Source organism: Pelodiscus sinensis, chromosome 13 (genome assembly GCF_049634645.1).
Source record: "Pelodiscus sinensis isolate JC-2024 chromosome 13, ASM4963464v1, whole genome shotgun sequence".
Taxonomy (NCBI): domain Eukaryota; kingdom Metazoa; phylum Chordata; order Testudines; family Trionychidae; genus Pelodiscus; species Pelodiscus sinensis.
Window position 1 is genome coordinate 10113232 of NC_134723.1, and position 19940 is coordinate 10133171.

Below are 19940 nucleotides of genomic sequence, written 5' to 3' on the forward strand. Positions count from 1 at the left end.
TTCTATAGTTTTACATATTCATTTTAATTTATGTAAAAATGGTAAAAGATCATCTCTCCAGGACTCTAGATTCCTCCAATAAAATTTACAAAGACAACTGTTAATTTACAATTTACATTAGCCAGATGTAAAAATGAACCTACACCCTCTGCCCAAAACCAAAAGTAAGGGCTTGAGTTGGTCTTTGTCTACACACGAATCATGCAAATTAGGGTACTGAAGGTGCTGGCTGGGAAAGGAGAGGGGTTCCTAATGTGGAGGATTCTTGCCTGAGAGCAGTTAGTAAGAAGCATAAATACATTGCTACCTATAATTAACTCAGTAGCTATATGGCACTAATACTGCCTTTGTACACCTTTTATAGTCACCACTGCAGCAACCACGTCTTTTGTGGCAAAGCTGCGATAACCCCATTTCAAATACAATAACCCAATTCCACCTTATGTACAGTGTCTGCAGCCCCAATAAGTAATGACCAGTGACAACCTATCACAGAAAGATGGATTGGAAAAGTTATGAAGACAAATGTAGATCTTGCTTTTTCAGTGGAAGATCACTGTAGACACCAATCCCGCTAATCGTATCTGAATCAAGTTCTAGGTCCCATGAACCAAAGGGGTTAATTTCTAAAGCAGCATCCCCATGACAGACCTTCTCTTTATTAAAGACAAGTGAATCTTCTCCCTCAGTGATAGGATTATCATGAGTGGATTACTGTAGGCAACCTTGCTAGCAGTTGCTTAATTTGGACTAAGACTCTTATTTGTTGAGAAAATGCTGAATTAGATAAACTGCTCTTTCAACACTGATTTCCAGAAAAACACAGCAGGAGTGGGGGGAAAAAAAATCAGCTTTCCTTCAGTTCTTTATTTGCACACAAGCTGACAGATGTGCATTGATTATTCTGTCATTAGCTCCTGCAACTACAACAAACACTATATACAGACTTTTAATTCACGAAACTACATACCCAATTTAGCTTTTCTTTAACTATCACATGTGACAAGAGACACATTTTTCATTATAGCATATGATTTTGGCTTAAACATACAACTTCAGTTCCCTGTCACTAGCTGCTAGGGAAATAGCCAAAAATCCAACACAAATTAGAATCTTTATTGAAGATGTCAGTATTTTAACAAAATGTTTTATGCAAATCTGCTACTATATAGAATGTAATAGGAATTAATTAAATATAGTTCTATGGAAATTGTTCTAAAAATACCATATAAAATAGGAAGCTAACTCTTCTATTAACTTTTTAAACGAATCTACTGCAACACACAGAAAATTGCAAGCCTATGATATTAGGGTATGTCTACATAGCTGCTGGAAGTGACTCTCACAGCTTGGTAGCCAGACTTGTGTTAGCAAGTTTTATGCTTATACAGTGAAAATGCCAGTGTGGAACTTACAGCTTTGGAAATGAACAGTCTGAATATGAATATAAAAGCAATATCTATACAGCTGTTTTCAGTGGGCCTGCCTCCACATCTGTTGACCCCAGAAGCTGTATAGCCATACCCATATAGGTTAATTTTAAATGATAAAGGCAATTTATTATTCTCAATTAAACACCACAAGATCAGATATTTCCGTATGGGGTGCAGAGACTTATAGCCACCCTCTCTCCCATCTTTTTTATCTCCAAACTGAGAGCACTGAGTAGTTAGGATATGGCCTTGCCACATTCACCACCTTCCAGACTGTATGTGTGTGTGTGAAGGGGGTCAGGGAGAGCTCAGGAGCTCTGCCTTGAAGCAACTGGATAGGAGTGGTGAGGAGGTCTTAGGAGTTTTGATCTGCGCCTGATGAAGCCTTAAGACCCAGCAGATGCTTCCTGCGGTAGTGATACCCCAAGTCCCCACAGATGCTCCCCAGATCTCAAACTTACGAAGCTTGTATCTGACCTAAAGCAGGCATGAACAATAATTTTTGAAGTGGCCATGGGCTGCCCCGGAACAGGCAGGGCCTCAGTAGGAAGGAGCAGGACCAGGACACTTCTGTGATTCCCCGCCCACAGATCCTGATTGGTCTGAAGCTTCAGGGGGTAGCTAAGTTAGTCTCTACAGGTAAACTGAAAAAACAACAAATAGTCTGGTAGCACTTTATAGACTAACAAAACATGTAGATGGTATCATGAGCTTTTGTGGGCACAGCCCACTTCTTCAGATGACCGGAGTGTTGGATGTCCAGGACCAAAATCAATAGGGGAGATGGGAGGGGGGTGGAAGAAGGGAAAATTGGGAGGGGGGAACAAGACTACATGTTTTGTTAGTCTATAAAGTGCTACCAGACTATTTGTTGTTTTTTCAGTTTATCTAGTATTTAGGTGCTTACAGACTCGGCTTTCCCTTGATATATTTTTTACCCACTGCCTTTTCTTGTTCCCCTCCCAATTTTCCCTTCTTCTACCCTCCCTCCCATCTCCCCTACTGATTTTGGTCCTGGACATCCAACACTCCGGTCATCTGAAGAAGTGAGCTGTGCCCACAAAAGCTCATGATACCATCTACATGTTTTATTAGACTATAAAGTGCTACCAGACTATTTGTTGTTTTTTCAGTTTACCTGATTGGTCTGTGGGTGGGGGAACGCATGAAGTCTTTGCCCCTCCCTCTCCCTTCTGAGAGAACCGCCAGCTGTTCTGAACAACTGATGGTTTCCTCTAGGCACCCACATCCCTGACAGTGGGACATTTGTAAATATCTCAAAAGGCCCCTATGCTGACATAATTCACACACAGCTGCTATACATGTCTTCTGTAATTACAATGATTATTTTAATACTCCCAGAAAAAATATAAATGCACACAAAGCTTAGGATACATAGGGTCAAAGGCATATTTTAAATTGGGCAAAATGCATAAGTGACAGTAAAGCCAGTCAAAGTGACAATTAATGTGGATTGTTTTAAAATAAAGCAATCCAAGCAAACCTAATGATACATAGGGTTGAAATGAATGAAACTAGGGAACGAGAATAGGGACTGTGCCATTTTATACACACTTTAACATGCCTACCATGAAGATGGAAAGCTCTCCCACCAAAATGAAGAAACATTAATTGACAAATGTAATGTTGAGGAATTATAAGGCTCTGGCCGACTCTTCCATGAGCAAAGAAATTTAGAGTTAAGAATGATAATCCAGGCTGAGCTATCAACTTTAATTCTTACCAGAACAAGTGTCTGGGTCCGCTGAAGCTAATGGGAATATTAGCATTGACTTCAAGGGGTCAGGATTTCACCCACAGGGCCAAATTCTGATACTCTTATTCAACAAAATGTCATTGCATCAGTGGGATTATTCCTGGTGGTGCTACTCAACAGCAGGAAAGGTATCAGAATTTAGCTCATAATACAAATACAATAGAATGTTAGCACATGTAAAATATTTTCCACCTTCAAAATGCTTTACAAACAATATTCTTAAAGCATGGAAGTATTATTCCAATTTTACACATGTGGGTAACTAAAGAGGAGTTAAATCATCTCATTTCAAGACATGTTAAGCATTGCAATGCCCTTCTACTCAAGGTAGAAGAGGCTTGTCTTGCCAGAGCCAGGATTAGAATGAAGGATCTCTGGGCTCAGACCATGATATTCTCTCTCTCTCTCTCTCTCTCTCTCTCTCTCTCTCTCTCTCTCAAAAGAGCAGTACAGCATCATGCACTTAAGCAATAATATCAGCCCAGATTTTCAACTTAAACTCTGCTTCCTTAAATTATAAGACCATTCACTTCACTGGAGTCATATAGTGCATTGCAAGGTTCCTGTAATTACAAATCAGTATGTTTGTTGAAAGAATTCCCTGCTATATTTACCTGATCATTCGTAATGGATCCAAATGTCCTTTTCGGAGCTGTTTTGGGCTGCCATGTAAATACAAAATTAGAAAGTTTTTAAAAAATGTGTAACATTGAACTAGACTTGTAAATACACAATTACTCAAACAAGAACACTCAACACAGTGAACTGGAACAGCTCTTTCAGTGCCACAACATGCAATTGCATTCGTACTTAAGAGGAGACTCCTAGGGCCCATTCCTGTGCACGCTTCCTTCTGGCATATGTGATTCTGCAGTACTACAAGCTTTCTCACTGAACTCTGTGAGATTCAGATACTGGAGTTAAAGCTAAGCGTAGCAGGAAATATTTGCATGATTGGGCTCTTAGTTGGCAGATCACTGATTGGATGAACTGGAAAATCAAACAAGGGTCAGCGCAGGAACCATTAACATGGTCTGCCGTGGCCAACATTACTCAGGAATTAACATTTTTGAATGACTAACTGCTAGACAGTAAGCGTGTGTCTACACAGCAAACTTATTTTGACATGACATAATGTGAGCAATTCCGTTATTTTGAAATAATTTCAAAATGATGGACCGCTTATTTCAACTTTTCTAAACCACATTCTATGAAGAGTAATGCCTATTCCAAAATAGTTAATATCCAAAAAGGGGCCCTGTACACGCTCCACTTCAGCTATTTCAAAATAGCTCCTCACCAGGGCCATTCTAAGATATTCCTGCTGGGACTCTAAATTGTGACAGCACGTCTACATTATGGAAGCCTGCCTCGGTTTAATTTTGAGGCTTTCCTCCCGCATAGAAGTGTTATTTTGAAATAAGCTATTTCAGAATAACTCTTCCAGAATAGCTTATTCCAAAATAACTATACAGTGTGTGGCTGTGTCTATACTGGCAAGTTTTTCCACAAAATCATCTGCTTTTGGGGAAAAACTTGCCAGCTGTCTATACTGGCCACTTGAATTTCCGGAAAAACACTAACGATCTCATATAAGATCGTCAGTGCTTTTCCGGAAATACTATGCTGCTCCCGTTCGGGCAAAAGTCTTTTTCCAAAAGACTTTTGCGCAAAAGGGCCAGTGTAGACAGCACAGTAGTGTTTTCCACAAAAAAGCCCCGATCGCAAAAATGGCGATCGGGGCTTTTTTGCGGAAAACCGTGTCTAGATTGGCCACGGACGCTTTTCTGCAAAAAGTGCTTTTGCGGAAAAGCATCCTGCTAATCTAGATGTGCTTTTCCGAAAATGCTTTTAACGGAAAAGTTTTCCGTTAAAAGCATTTTCGGAAAATCACGCCAGTGTAGACGTAGCCTATATGTAGCCTAACAGCTCTATTGGATACTGATAAGATGATAGACCACAACGTCTTCTTAAAGAAATACAGCAAAAAATCCCAACTTGGCTAAAACAACATAATAAAAATGTGCAATACCATCTGATACTTAGCATTTTGGATTTATAGAGGTAATCAAGTCTATTCATGATTATTTTTGAGACCACAAGAAAATATTTGTTCACGAAATAGAGAAATAAAGGGTAGATCCTGTGAGGTTCAGACTGTGCTTGTATCCCACTACTTGTTTCTGCAGACATGTTTAATGTAAGGCCATGTACTCACCATGCATATTTTTAAAGTAAGCATGTATAAACAGAGTGAGAATCTAAATCATTTTAGCAGCTCATACAAATGACACAATCTGTGTAGAATGCATATAAAAAATATTCAAAGTGGTGATAAAGTATAAAATGAGCAAGTGAGCCAGACAGTTTAACCTTCCTAAAATGCAGGAACTTACCATACAAAACACCTGTGGTTAGATAATCCTGACTTTAGGCTATGAATTGGATAAAATGGTTTGCGGAATCCTTGGCACAAAATAATTTTAAACAGATAAGTCATTTGTAAAAATAAGACTTTAAATAAGAGAACCTTCAGTATATAAGCATCATGCATCCAAATTGTCCTAAAGTGCTCTAAGAAAACCCCCTAAATAGCTCAGCTGTTTGCTAGCTGATGAACAGTTCAGGTATAGCCAAGTAGGAAACACTTGCAGGTCTGCTGAACTTGCAGGTCCCAGTGTTTTCTGGCTGTCAAGAGAATTCCTATGGAACATTATAGCACAGCAGGTGCAGTCGAAAATGAGCCAAGAGAAAGGATTACAGTAACACAGACACTTAAGATTTCCAATGCAAAATTATACAGAACCTGCAAAATGGGACAGATTAGTTTTCAGATTTTGTTTTTAAAAAGCATGCATTTTCTTTCAAGCTTGATACTTTGAATGTGAACTGTGAGAGTTCACAGAGCAAAGCTAAGCCCTCTAAATACAGAGTTATGATAGATAATAGTTAAATACTTGCACATTCAGAACCAGGGTAGCATGAATGCTGAAGTTCCAATGAAAGGAACACGGGTCTCCAGTCTGCTGTCACAATGTGTAATTCAGATTTATATTCATTCTGAAAGATTGTGTTGCATTACACTGCTCTGTCATTTAAAGCACACTGATTTTCCACTCTCTCTTCTGCAATACTGCATGCAACTTGGGTTCTATTAAATGTGTGGTTTTCACCTACTTAAATACTGCCAGGTGGCATCAAATTAAGAAACTGAAATTAGAGACCTGTGAAATATATGCAACAAGAACAGAAATCCATGGAAAATCTGCCTGCTATGGTTTGTCAAAACATCTATAAAGAACTGAGATCTGGTTTCAAATAAACCTAGGTCAATGCATGGTTGTGTAAATACTATGCACAGTCTCGGTTTCATATTCTATTAGTGTAAATTTTGCAAAACCAGCTCAATTAACTTTTTCTTGGACATTCAACTCTAAAACTCAAAGGGGAAATCAGGGGTTCTGAATTTCCATAAATCTAAGCTGATGGATATACTTGTAGAAGAATCTATATGGAAATACATTCAGATCTTTGCCTAAACTGTACGCATATGAAAAATCAATGGGCAAAATTCATTTTTGGGGACTGTAAATTTAGCCAATAGACTTTGGCCTCAACTGTCTAAATATTTCTCAGCCTCAGCTTATGCTCTTAAAATAGCTTTACTAGTTGTAAAACACAACCAAAGTTTTCAAACCCATACACTCAAAGCCTAACTACTTACATTATATTGATAGAGAGCATTACTCTAGGCAGGGACTCAGCACAAAGTACAGATAAGGAACCATTATTCCAGAAGAGAGAGAAAGGTAAGAAATACAATGTGTAAGTTAGCAGAGAATCAGTAGGTGGTTCAAAGTACTGTAATCTGAACAAAAAGGAGATTTAGAAGGAATATACAAGCATCAAAATATTTGGAAAGCAAAATTGAATGTTATTGCAGAAAGACTGAGAGTAACGGCTCTTGCTGGTCCTTACCACCTCAGGGCAGCCTGTCCTTTTACTTGAGAACTCTTCCCAATCTTGATTTTCCTACATCTCCTTTGGATTCAACTGTTCTGACACTTACAGTCATAAAACTGGTTTATAATTTCTGAGTTTGTGGAAACTGATGTTCTTTGACTAAATCGTGAACAGGAAAAGCACGCAGAATAATTGCCTTCCATGCCCTCATATACATTCTTAGTACAAATTTGCTACTTAGTACAAATCAAAATATGCTAGTAGTTTCCTTAAATGTATGCTTTATACAGCTGATGACAAATGTCAGTGCAGTCATCTTAACATCAAGGTGCCATTAGCACCTTTATGGCCATGTAGACTCTGACAAACCTCTTTTCTCCCATCATGATTTAGTGGTGCCATAGTGATGGTTAACAAGAAAGAGTTCCAGTTTTGGTATATGATCTACATCTTCCCATATTACAAGGTATCCTATATCCAATTAGTTAATACAGTAACAATACTGCATCTCTTATATTTTTCAGGCTCTCTTTCCTCCTGGGTAAATTAAGGCTGCCCTTTTGAACAATTCCCCCTCCAACACAATTTCTCCACATCCCACTATTCTGATGTCTGTACTGTCGTATCAGCACACTGCTTTATTTATTCAGGATGTAATATCATGACATCATGAAATAATGAATGTCACTCAAGTGGTTCTGCAAACTTAGTTCAGATGGAATCCTATCTAGATTTATACTCACAATACTTTGGCTACATCTACACTGCAGGCTTCTTGCACAAGAACTTTTTGCGCAAGAGTTCTTGTGCAAAAATTTTTAGCACAATAGCGCATCCACACTGCCATATGCTTTTGCGCAAGAGATGTGCTTTGCACATGACAGTGTGGATGCTCTCTTGTGCAAGAAGCTCTGATGGCCATTTTAGCCATAGGGGTTTCCTGTGCAAGAAGCCCTGTGTTCTTACGATTTACTGTACTTTTTCTTGCACAAGAACGCACTTGTAGTATGGACAATCCGCAAGTTTTTGCGCAAAACAGCTGGGTTTTTTTTAGCAAAAACCTCTGCAGTGTAGACATAGCCTTTAAGATAAAGAAGTATTACTACTCCCATTTTACAGATGGGGATCTGAGATAGAGAGAACACATCACTTGTCCAACATCATGCAGAGTCCATGGGCATATCCAGAAATTGAAGCCCTCTCTTGATAATAGTACAGTATCTTAAGCTCAAAAGCATCTTTCTTTTACAGACAGTTTTCCCCCAAAACAGGGACAGGTAACAAATGTAGGTAAGAGAACTGGAAAACTCGATTCTCCTCCACATCACATTTCATTACATTTACTGAGAGATATACACGTACACTCTACTGAACAGGAGATAGACTAAGTACATGAAAGACAGTTTAAGGCATTGAACATGACTGAGCATTTTCTAAATGCTTCCAGTTTTCCATGGCCTTAAGGATGGTTCCAGAAATATTTCCTGTCCCAGCAATTTTTTGCCCACCTTTGTAATGGTGCTAAGATTTATACAGAGAAGAAAGGATTTGGGGTTTGCATTAGGTATATTTCTGTTCTATTTATTTTATTGAAAAATTGATTCTTATGATAGCATATTCTAGGTGTCACACCATTATAGATTTGATGCATTTGCTAGTTAAGGTTAACAGGGACCAAAGAACCCATCATCTATAAATTACGTGATTACACATTTCATCAATGCCACTTATCACACATAACTGTGGTTCAGGAAGTGTCAGGTAGAAAGCTATTCGTAACACTCTCACAGGAGTTAAAGAGAGAGCCCAGTCTGCTCTGGCAGCCAGAATAAGTTATCTTGAGATTCTAAACACGTTGTTAGAGTTACTGGATGATGAGGAGTTTGAGCAATGTGGACATGCAATACAGCCTATTCCTTCCCTGTACTGTTACCAGCTTAACTTGTCAGGGAGAAGACAATTCAGACTGACACCCATTTGTGCACAGGAAAACACAGGCAACTGTGAGTTGCTTCTGAGGAGCTCCCTGACCCTAAATGAGATGTTGCTTAGCATCCTTACCACTTCCATTCATTTCAATGGGAACTGATGGTGATGCTGAGAGAGGCAACAGATGATGTCAGACTTTCCCTCAGCTTCCTGTAGCTCAAAATCTTGGCTCTCTCACCAACAGAAGTTAGTCCAATAAAAGACATTACCCCCATTTTGTGTGTCTAATATTTTGGGACAACGCAGCTAGAACAACATACATACATGTGGCTTTAGCTCATGAAGCCACACAAACAAAATCAAACAAAAAGCTCTTAACACTATCGAAAGGCAGTTATACTGCCGTCTCATTTCATTCCCTCCGTTCACCCTAAACAAAAACCTAAAGGAAATATGCACATGCTCCCAAATTTTCTTTTAAGAGGCAAAAAACTTTATCGAGTTATATAGGTACAAAAATATTGAGCCTCTGATTTTGTACTCGTACAACAAAGTTCTTTGCATATCTTTTTTTGATGTAAGGCCCTTGCAAGCCAAAGCATGTGAAACTTTTGCATCTTGGTTGTATTTTTTTTTAACTTTTAGGAAAAATAGTGACAAAATATTTGTTTAATTACATGGGTAATGTAAACACATATGCTTAACTAGAGATTGACATGCCTAAATAAACACACTAAAAATAAAAAAAACAGAATAATGTATTCTCTTGACTTATATCATACAAGGCATTTTTTCATATACCTTATTATGCTTTAATGTGAATGTTTTCACTGCTTTAAGAATTATGACATTTAAAAGAAAAACACTTTGATTTCAAATTCAGGAAACTTCCAATTCACATTTGCAATTATGCACACTTACAGAATGCACAATAATCTCATAAAGTAGAACTTTTTCCCTTCATTTGTTCATGATACTCTGCTCTCCCCATTCACAAAGAAGATTTGGGTAGGTTGCAGGCCTAAGGGTAATAACTGCTGGAAAAAGTATGATGGTAAGCCCTTCTACAACCTCTATTCTTTGTGGGGATGCTTAAACTCAAAGAGTAAGTTTGTGTTGAACATTGAACTCCCCAAGGGATTATTTCTGTTTTTGAAAGAAAAGAAAAAGATGTGCTTTCGCCAAAAAATATTATTCTTTTGTGAATTGTTCTGGGGAAGTTATAGGTGAGCCACCTTACTAAAATTCAAAAGGTGTTTGACATATGAATATGTAAGATGCCACTTCACTGCCTATTGGAAGGTAAAAAATAAAACGGCACTTTCAGAGTAGTAAATCTGGTACAGTTGTCCAGAAGAAGCATGTAGTTCCAGTAAGTACTAAAAATAGTTTCAGAGAGATTGGATTTTAAAACTGATTAAATAAAGGCTGTTTACTGTGTTGATCAGGGAATGCAGAGAACATATCAAAAATCTATTTCTGGTTCTTGATTTATCAGGAAACCAACTTGACCTCCCCATTCCCCCCAATCTCTACTGTATCTGAGCATAATTTCCAAAAAAGATAAAATATTTTTTTCTGCTGTATTCTGACAGGACCACTTTGGAAATAAATAGTGGGGGGAAATGTCGTGAAAATTATAATACAGGCAGTCCCCGGGTTACGTACAAGATAGGGACTGTAGGTTTGTTCTTAAGTTGAATCTGTATGTAAGTCGGAACTGGCATCCAGATTCAGCCGCTGCTGAAACTGATCAGTTTCAACAGCGGCTGAATCTGGACACCAGTTCCGACTTACATACAGGTTCAACTTAAGAACCCCAGGCATCCCCAAGTCAGCAGCAGCTGATTCCAGGAAGCCCGGGGCAGAGCAACTCTGCCTCGGGCTTCCTGTAGTCAGCCGCTGGTCAGTTTCAGCAGCTGCTGACTTGGGGACGCCTGGGGCAGAGCAGCTCGAGTTCTGCTGGGTTGGTCCAGTAGCGCGGCCGCTCCTCGGCGCCGCTGCTGAAACTGATCAGCAGCGGCTGAATCAGGACTCCTGGGGCAGAGCAGCTGGGGTGCTGCCGGGTTGGTCCTGTAGCGCCAAGGAGCGGTGCTGTGTGACCAACCGGCAGCGCCCCACCTTCTCTACCACAGGCCCCAGGCTTTGCTCCACGTCTCCGTGGTCTGCTGGGGGGGGGCACTAGCTGCGTCGCCCCCCAGCAGACCAGGGAGACGCGGAGCAAAGCAGCGGAGGACCCGGGCCGGACCGCGGCGCTTCCAGATCAGCGCCGCGGTCCGGCCCGGGTCCTCCGCCGCTTTGCTCCCCGTCTCCCTAGTCTGCTGGCTCCCCCAGCAGACTAGGGAGACGGGGAGCAGCTTTTCTCGCCCCGTAGGAGGTGGGCGGCGGGACCAGGCGTCCCGCTGCTCCAGTCCTCCGGGGCGAGAAAATCCCCATTCGTAACTGCGGATCTGACATAAGTCGGATCCGCATAACTCGGGGACTGCCTTTATACAAATCTTCATTACACTAAATATTATTAATTAGCAATTTGTGGTATTACTGAAAATACATTCCTTGTGACTTGATGACCAAAGATAAAGGAAGAGAATGAGCATAAGTGACAGTAATACCCAATAAGATGTCTCAATAGTTCTGTTAAAAAGATATTTGTGTTTACTTTCCTTCCTCTCAGCAAAAGTCCAGCATCTAAACAATATAAAATTTGGCACAGAAATATCTAAAGTACATGCTCTTGGACTTTAGACAAGTCTGTGTTTTGGCCTGTGCATAATATATTTTTCAGTACTAAAAGTGAATTGAAAAATAATTATTTTTGAAGACTAGTGACCAATTTTCAGGACTGAAAATAACACATTTCAGAAGGCAGCTTTTAGAACTGCTCTAAAGCACAGACTGTATAGGCAGCATAGCATCAGAGTTCACCTCCTACCTGAACAGCTATGAGCATGTCTTACGTGCAATTACCTCAAGTAATAGCTTAAGTAATAACCCTAACACATCTCCTGTCCACACTTGAAAACCCTTAAGTGTGGTCCTGCCGTTGAGCTGCTTGGCCTGTCAGCTTCAGTGACAGCATAACTTGTCAGCTGCTAACATGACCATTCTGTTGCCAGGACATAGTTTAGGTCCACTCAAATGCAACTAGTTCTCCAGTTCCTAAGGAAACTACAAAACATCGATAACCTCCCCAATAATACCATCCTTGCCACCATGGATGTAGAAGCTCTATATACCAACATCCCACATGAAGACGGATTACAAGCAATTAGAAACACTATCCCAGAGGACACTACTGCCAACCTGATAGCAGACCTATGTAACTTTGTTCTCACCCACAATTATTTCCAGTTTGAGAACAACTTATACCTCCAGATCAGCGGCACAGCCATGGGTACACGCATGGCCCCACAGTATGCTAACATCTTTATGGCTGACCTAGAACAACGTTTCCTCAACTCCCGTCCCCTTTCACCCCTCCTCTACCTACGGTACATCGATGACATCTTTATGATCTGGACACATGGCCAAGAAACACTGGAGATATTCCACAGAGATTTCAACAACCTACACCCCACCATCAACCTCAGCCTGGACCATTCTACACGAGAGATCCACTTCCTGGACACCACCGTACAAATCAACAATGGAAAATTAGACACCACTCTCTACAGAAAACCCACCGACTCATACAGTTACCTACATGCATCCAGCTCCCATCCAGAACACACCACACGATCCATCGTCTATAGCCAAGCCCTTCGATACAACCGCATCTGCTCTAACCCCATTGACAGAGACCAGAAGCTTCAGGATCTCTACCAAGCATTTATAAATCTCAACTACCCACCCAGAGAAATAAAAAAGCAAATTGAAAGAGCCAGACGAATACCTAGAAACCATCTACTTCAAGACAGACCCAAGAAAACCAACAATAGAACACCACTTGTCATCACCTACAACCCCCAACTTAAACCTGTCCAACACATTATCAATAAACTACAGCCTATATTGGAACAGGATACCATACTCAAAGAGGCTCTGGGAGACAGACCCATAGTCTCCTATAGACAACCACCTAACCTCAAGATGATTCTTACCAACCACCACAGGACATACCACACTAATACCAACCCTGGTACCTTCCCTTGCAACAAACCCCGTTGCCAGCTTTGTCCACATATTCATTCTGCTGATACCATTATTGGACCTAACCAAGTGAGTTATAAGATCAAGAACACATATTCCTGCGCATCCAGAAATATAATCTATGCTATCATGTGCCGAAAGTGTCCGTCTGCTATGTACATTGGACAAACATCTCAGACACTTCGCCAAAGGATTAATGCCCACAAAACAGATATCAGACAAGATCACAAAGAGAAAACAGTTTCTTGCCACTTTAACCAGAAAGGACACTTTCTAAATGACTTAACCACCTGCATTCTGCTACAAAGACCTTTTACATCTGCACTTGAAAGGGAATCCTCTGAACTGTCATTCATGTTAAAATTCGACACTTGCCAACAAGGACTTAACAAGTCTTTGAACTTTCTCACCCATTACCAAGACAGTTTCCCCAATTATCACCTGTAATACCATTAACTCACAAACATCCCACTCTCCCTACCTTTAATATCAGCAATTCACAGACACTTACCTTCCTTCCTCCCCCTTCCCACCCCCCCCCCCCCCGCATTCCCCTTCTGTTCTGCAATGTGATTTGTCCTTTTCATATTTGTTCACTTTTTTTTAATTGTATCCTTTGGTATATATGGTTGTGACTACTTTCTTCCACTATTTGATCTGAGGAAGTGGGTCTGGCCCACGAAAGCTCATCATCTAATAAACCATCTTGTTAGTCTTTAAAGTGCTACATTGTCCTGCATTTTGCTTCAACTACCCCAGACTAACACGGCTACATTTCTATCACTAGTTCTCCAGTGTTTTTCCTCAATTCCCTCTGTGCAGGAGGCACAATCCATGTCAGCCTCTCATGCACTACAAAGTGTTACATGAAAACCAGCTGCTGGATAGGTCACCCATCCTGCTTACAGAGTTAAGACTCCACTCCCATATCCATTTAGTTTTACTGTGCAAAAATTTGTCCACTGGGGCCATATGCACAGGAATCCAGAGAAGACTGTGAATCTGAATGAAATCGTTTTTGACATTCAGTATAAGGCTTTCAATAACAGAGTGAAATCCACAATAAATGATTGAACAGAATCTGCTAACTGAAACACCAGACTTCCAGCAGCTAATGTATTGTTAGTGTTTTTCCTTATTATGATCTTACACAAGACCACATTAGTTCCAGCCAATGCTCAGAAGGGAAAGCCAACCAATCAGTTCACAGTAATATGCATATTAATACAGTTCTCCCTCTTCAGTTTTTGTTCATTTCAGAAGCAGAAATTAAACAGTTCTATCGCTTCATACATGCATTTTAATAGGTAATAATGACCTTTCTTATAGGTGTGTGTCAAGTATTGCAATATGGTTACAAAATAAGTTATTATCTGAAACATATTTCTGATAGATAAATTCATTCTATAAAGCTCTTTGCTCTAAAATAATAGGGAGAAAGGAAACAAATGAAAGAAAAAAAATCCCTTTGCATGGCTATTACATTAGCCAAGTTCTTTTCAAAAAAGAAAAGGAACAATTTGCAGTTTTCTTTGTTACGGTGCCTAAAAGACTCAATGTACTGCAGTGCTGACGTAAGACTCTCTGAGCAACCCTAAGCTAATATGAAGTTGAACTTCAAACCTGTTTTTCCAAAGCAGGGTCTTGAAAGTCACCTGTCGTTTTTAAGTGTTCCCTTTAACTATTATTTGCTCAGTATTGCAGGAATACAGAGTATTGCTTGCTCAGTTCTGCCAAATAGATCTATGGTAAATATGATTTTTAAAGTCAACACAGAAAATGACCTATATTTATAGTGAAATTTGGTAAATTTTGAAGTTAAATCTTCAACTGTATAGAATAGGGCATCCAGAGATCCTAGATTCAACTCCTGCCTCTACAAAATATAAAAAATTCCTAGGAATTGTACATTTAAAATTATTTGACATATTAGCAAATGAAGCACTACTTAAATCAAATATTTACTTTTCTTCTGCACCCACCCAGTTTTCAGTTTTCCCTGAATGAGTGTATAAGTAGCGTTTGTGTAACATGTTCAGATTCTCTGGAATGAGAGGTGTCATGGAAATACAATATTAATTTCAAGTAAAATGAGAGTGTAATTGATGAGGATAACAATACGTAACTGTAAATATTATTTACACAGATCTGATTACGCATAAAACATGCAAAACTGAAACAGATTTCAGTGAGATGAATCTTTGTAGGATCGTCTTTAAAGAGAAAAGAAAGATGAGATATTTCCTGAAACTGCAGTGTGTGTCTATGAACTAAATGAACTAAAGAATTTCTACTTTCATTCCTGCTTTACTCAGCAGTTAAGACCACAGGTAAGATAGACATTTAATCTAAATATTTATTCAGGTTATCAATGTTGTATCTAAGTATCTTTCAGGGTCTACTAGAACAATGATTCACTATATAGATATGCAAAGTAGTTTTAGGCATGTCTACACAGCAGCATTATTTTGGAATAAGTTATTCCAAAATAACGTAGTGTGCGTCTACAAAGGAAGCCTGTTACTTGCTTCTTATTCCAACTTCTGTAAACCTCATTGGATGAGAAGTAAGGGAAGTTGGGGGAAGAGTGCTCTAATCCGAAATAAGTTCTGTGTTCCAAAATAAGCTATTTCGACTTAAGCTATGCAATTGACGTAACTCTTTGTTTCCTTTCTTCTTCCCCTCAAGTCAGTTGGGACAAATATTGTTTTGTTTATTCCCTGTCTCTTTCCTTCTCCACCTATTCCTTCTGATCTCTTCTTCAATATTCTGCATTTTCAAGCTTCTTTCGCAAGGAATTTTTATGACCCATAAAAAAGCAAGGGCCAAAAAAGGACAATTATTCTATTAGAACATTGATTGTTGCTCATCTAGCTGCAGCTAGCATTCAACAAAAAACTCTTAGAATAGGAAGGAGAAAAACTAGGAGTTGGGGAAAGTGAAACTGAAAAGATAAATACCAATAGATAAGATTCATATGGGCCCCCAAATCCAATCCTCCTAATGCTTGATATCCTAAGATGCATTCAGAATATGGAAGAGACTGCAAAATGAGAGCCACAGCAATTTCAGAATTACTTTTAAAGACTCGAAAACTAAACACACCTGAAGAAACTGTATTTTCAAGGCAAAAGACTGCCAAAAAGTCAAGGAACTATATTACATGTGCATTTATACACGAAACATCATACTAGCCTTAGTACAAGCACTTTTACAATTTAAAGAAATAAAAATCAACAGCTCTACAGATTCAAACCCAATAATATAGTCAGGTTTTCTTGTTCATTTTTGTTAAGATCACCTACCATTCAACATAGGCATTTAGCATATTTACAAGAGGCCCTAGGCCAGTGTTTCCTAAACTTTTTAAGACCGAGGAACACCAAACAATTTTTTAATGAGGAACACCAAGGATTTTTGGTGGGAAAAAGGGTCGGGGGAAAGTTATTAAAAAAAAAAAAGAGGTTGCCTACCGCTTTAAGGGCAGCCATTTTGAATTCTGTTGTTCTCCGTGACACACTGGTGTGCCAAGGAATACAGCTTAAGAAACACTGCTCTAGGCATTGTTTACAGCTCCAACTTGAATGATTAGGCCCACATGTTCATATATAAGCAATAGCTATTGGATTTCCTTGTGAGTTCAAAACACATAGAATCGTAGAATCATAGCGTTGGAAGAGACCTCAAGAGGTCATTGAGTCCAACTCCCTACTAAAAGCAGGACCAATCCCAACTAAATCATCCCAGCCGATGCTTTGTCAAGCCAAGATTAAAAAACTTGTAGGGATGGAGCTTCCATCACCTCCCTAGCTAACCCATTCCAGTGCTTCACCACCCTCCTAATATTTAGCCTAGACCTCCCCCACTACAACTCTTTGTTATGTCAGCTGTCACCACTGGCAGCAGCTTCTCTTCATCCTCTTTAGAACTGCCCTGCAGGTAGCTGAAGTCTTCTATCAAATCCACCTTCACCCTTCTCTTTTGTAGACTAACTAAGCTCAAATCCCTCCGATTTCCCTTGTAAGTCATGTTCTCCAGTCCCCTAATCATTTTTGTTGCCCTCCGCTGGACTTTCTTCAATGTGTCCACATTCTTTTGGTAAAGGGGGACCAAGAATTGGACGCAATACTCCAGATGTGGCCTCACCAGTGCCAAATAAAGGGAAACAATCACTTCTCTAGTTCTGCTGGAAATGCACCCTACTATGCACCCTAATATGCTATTACCCTTCTTGACTACAAGGGCACACTGTTGACTCATACCCAGATTCTCATCCACTGGAATCCCCAGATCCTTCTCTGTGAAACTTCTACTTAGCCTATTGGTTCCCAGCCTGTAACACTGCTTGGGATTCTTCTGTCCCAAGTGCAGGACTCTGCACTTGTCCTTGTTGAGTCTCATGATATTTCTTTTGGCCCAATCCTCCAGTTTATGTAGGTTTCTTTGGACCCTATCCCTGCCCTCTAGTGTCATATTGTTCTACACGCTAGCCACTAGCAACATGTGGTTATTTGGCCAGTTGAGTGTGACTATTTGGCTTGGACAATGTGGCTATTTGGCCAGTTGAGTGTAGCTCGTTTACTATAACAGTAGCCACTACTGAAATGGTTGGGTACCACAGCTCTAGCCTACCTACCTCTCCTCCTAGCTTAGTGTTATCTGCAAACCTGCTGAGGGTGTAAACTATCATTAATAAAGATGTTGAACAAAATTAGCCCCAGAACTGACCTTTGGGGCATTCCGCTTGATACCGACTGCCAACCAGACCACTACTTGATCACTACCCGACGAAGAGTTGCCAGATGGTTTCAACAAAAATACCGGACACACTTGACATTACATCACAATCGATGTTACATCTTATTTAGAAAATACCATTTATATTTTCTTTTGTATTTTCTCAATTTGTTTCCCAAATAGAAAGCTCAAATACTGGAGTGTCCGGTTCAAAACCGGACACCTGGCAACTCTACTACCCATTGAACCCAATGATCTAGCCAGCTTTCTATCCACCTTACAGTCCATTTATCCATTTTAAGTCAATAGAAAGTTTTATAGAAGGTTTTGGGACTGATCTACTTCAGGAAACATAAACCTTTGAGAACACAGAGCAAATGTTGTAATGAATAACAACATTCATCTGTGACAACAACAACAAAACATTCACATGGGTGACATTCATCCCTGTGCCAGTTCAAATATTTATGAATTACTTTAGAACTATTCTGAGGATTTTATTGGACTTTAGAGGCATCTTCTAGACCTTGTACTGGTCCACTTCACAAAGGTGAATTTCACTCTGAGGCAGCTAATAGTACAGGAGGGTGGTGCCCGGAACTTTTTAGCAGGAGGGCATAATTTTTGCGGGTGGGGGGAGGGGAGAGACACTTCATTAATTTTGGCAGATGGTCACAGTTTGTCTTGGCCCTCTCCCAGGAAGGGCAGAGCCTTAAATGGAAGGGGTGGGGCTGAGAACTACAGAGAGAGATAGAAAGAGTGAGTGTGAAAGAGGCACTCTGTGTGCGAGAGAGACAGACTTTGTGAAACAGATTACAGAGATTGGAAAAGTGTGTGTGGTAGTGTGTGTGCGCACATAGCGCAGAGACAGTGTGGCACAGACTGATATGTGTGTGACAGTGACACAGAGGGTGTGTGTGCTGGCTGCTGCTAAGTTTCAGAGAGAAGCTATGCTCTGTCTCTTTAACACAGGAAAACCTGACCTGATCTGTTGTCTCTCCCGTGCAGAGATAGGGGATGTGAGGAGAAGTGTGTGTGCATGTTAGAGAGAGAGAGAGAGAACAAGCACTGAAAATTTAGAAGCAGGCACTCCCCTGAGTCATTTACCAGCTATGCTTCAGATTGAAGCTGCTCCGCTGAGGGTATGTCTACACACAATTTTTATTTCAGGAGAAAGATGCAAATAGAGCTGCACATTTGCATACTTCCTCTGGTTTTTCTGGAAGACGCTCTTTCAGTATTTACCGGTGTCTCCACGCAGCCGAATTTCGAAATAAACCCCTATTTCGAAAGACCCCTTATTCCTCCTACAATGAGGCTTACAGGGGTCTTTTGAAATAGGGATTTATTTCAAAATTTGGCCATATGCAGATGCAGGTAAATACCGGAAGAGCGTTTTCCGGAAAAAAAAACCCAGAGGAAGTATGCAAATGCACGGCACTATTTGCATCCTTCTACTGAAATAAAAATTGTGCATAGACATACAGGGTATCTGCCTCTCCCCAGCCCCTGTTCTGCAGGGATGCAGTACAGGGGCAAAGGGACAGCCGGACTTCAGCACTCCCCTCCATCCTCCCTGCTGCTCTGCACATCTAGCAAGAGAATCCTGGGAGCAATCCTGCAGGACAAAGCAAGGTAGGAGAGGGGCAACTGAACATATGCTGCTGGCTAGAATCATGCCTGCCCTGCTAATCAGCTGGGTGGGCTGCAGAGAAATGGTTGGTGGGTCAGATCCAGCCTCCAGGCCTGATTTTGCCCACCGTGGCTCCTACAACAAGCAGTAGGGTGCAGGTGGGGTCAAAATGGAGGGGAAAAGCAATCTCAGAATGAAAAGATACATAATATCTTCCTCTCAAATACCTGGGAGAGCATCCCACCACAAAAAAAACCAACCAAACAAAAAAGACAATTTGTTGATAAGAGAAAAAATATAATTTGACTTTGGAACACCA

The 19940-nt window shown here is 40.2% G+C and overlaps 1 protein-coding gene across 13 annotated transcripts in view; it reads right to left on the reverse strand.

Annotated features, from left to right (window-relative positions):
* The window catches only part of PCDH11X (protocadherin 11 X-linked), a 1146051-nt gene that overhangs the window by 976135 nt on the left and 149976 nt on the right, over positions 1-19940 (reverse strand). For 12 of the 13 annotated variants that reach the window (XR_012906840.1, XR_012906841.1, XR_012906842.1 and 9 more), the window contains one exon: positions 3825-3872. The exons of the other annotated variant lie outside the window; for it this stretch is intronic. Coding sequence is in view for 9 of the 12 variants with exons in the window: in XM_075940729.1 (XP_075796844.1) it covers positions 3825-3872 (48 nt within the window). In the remaining 3 variants the exon portion in view is untranslated. The remainder of the gene's footprint in view (positions 1-3824; positions 3873-19940) is intronic. 13 annotated transcript variants of the gene reach the window in all.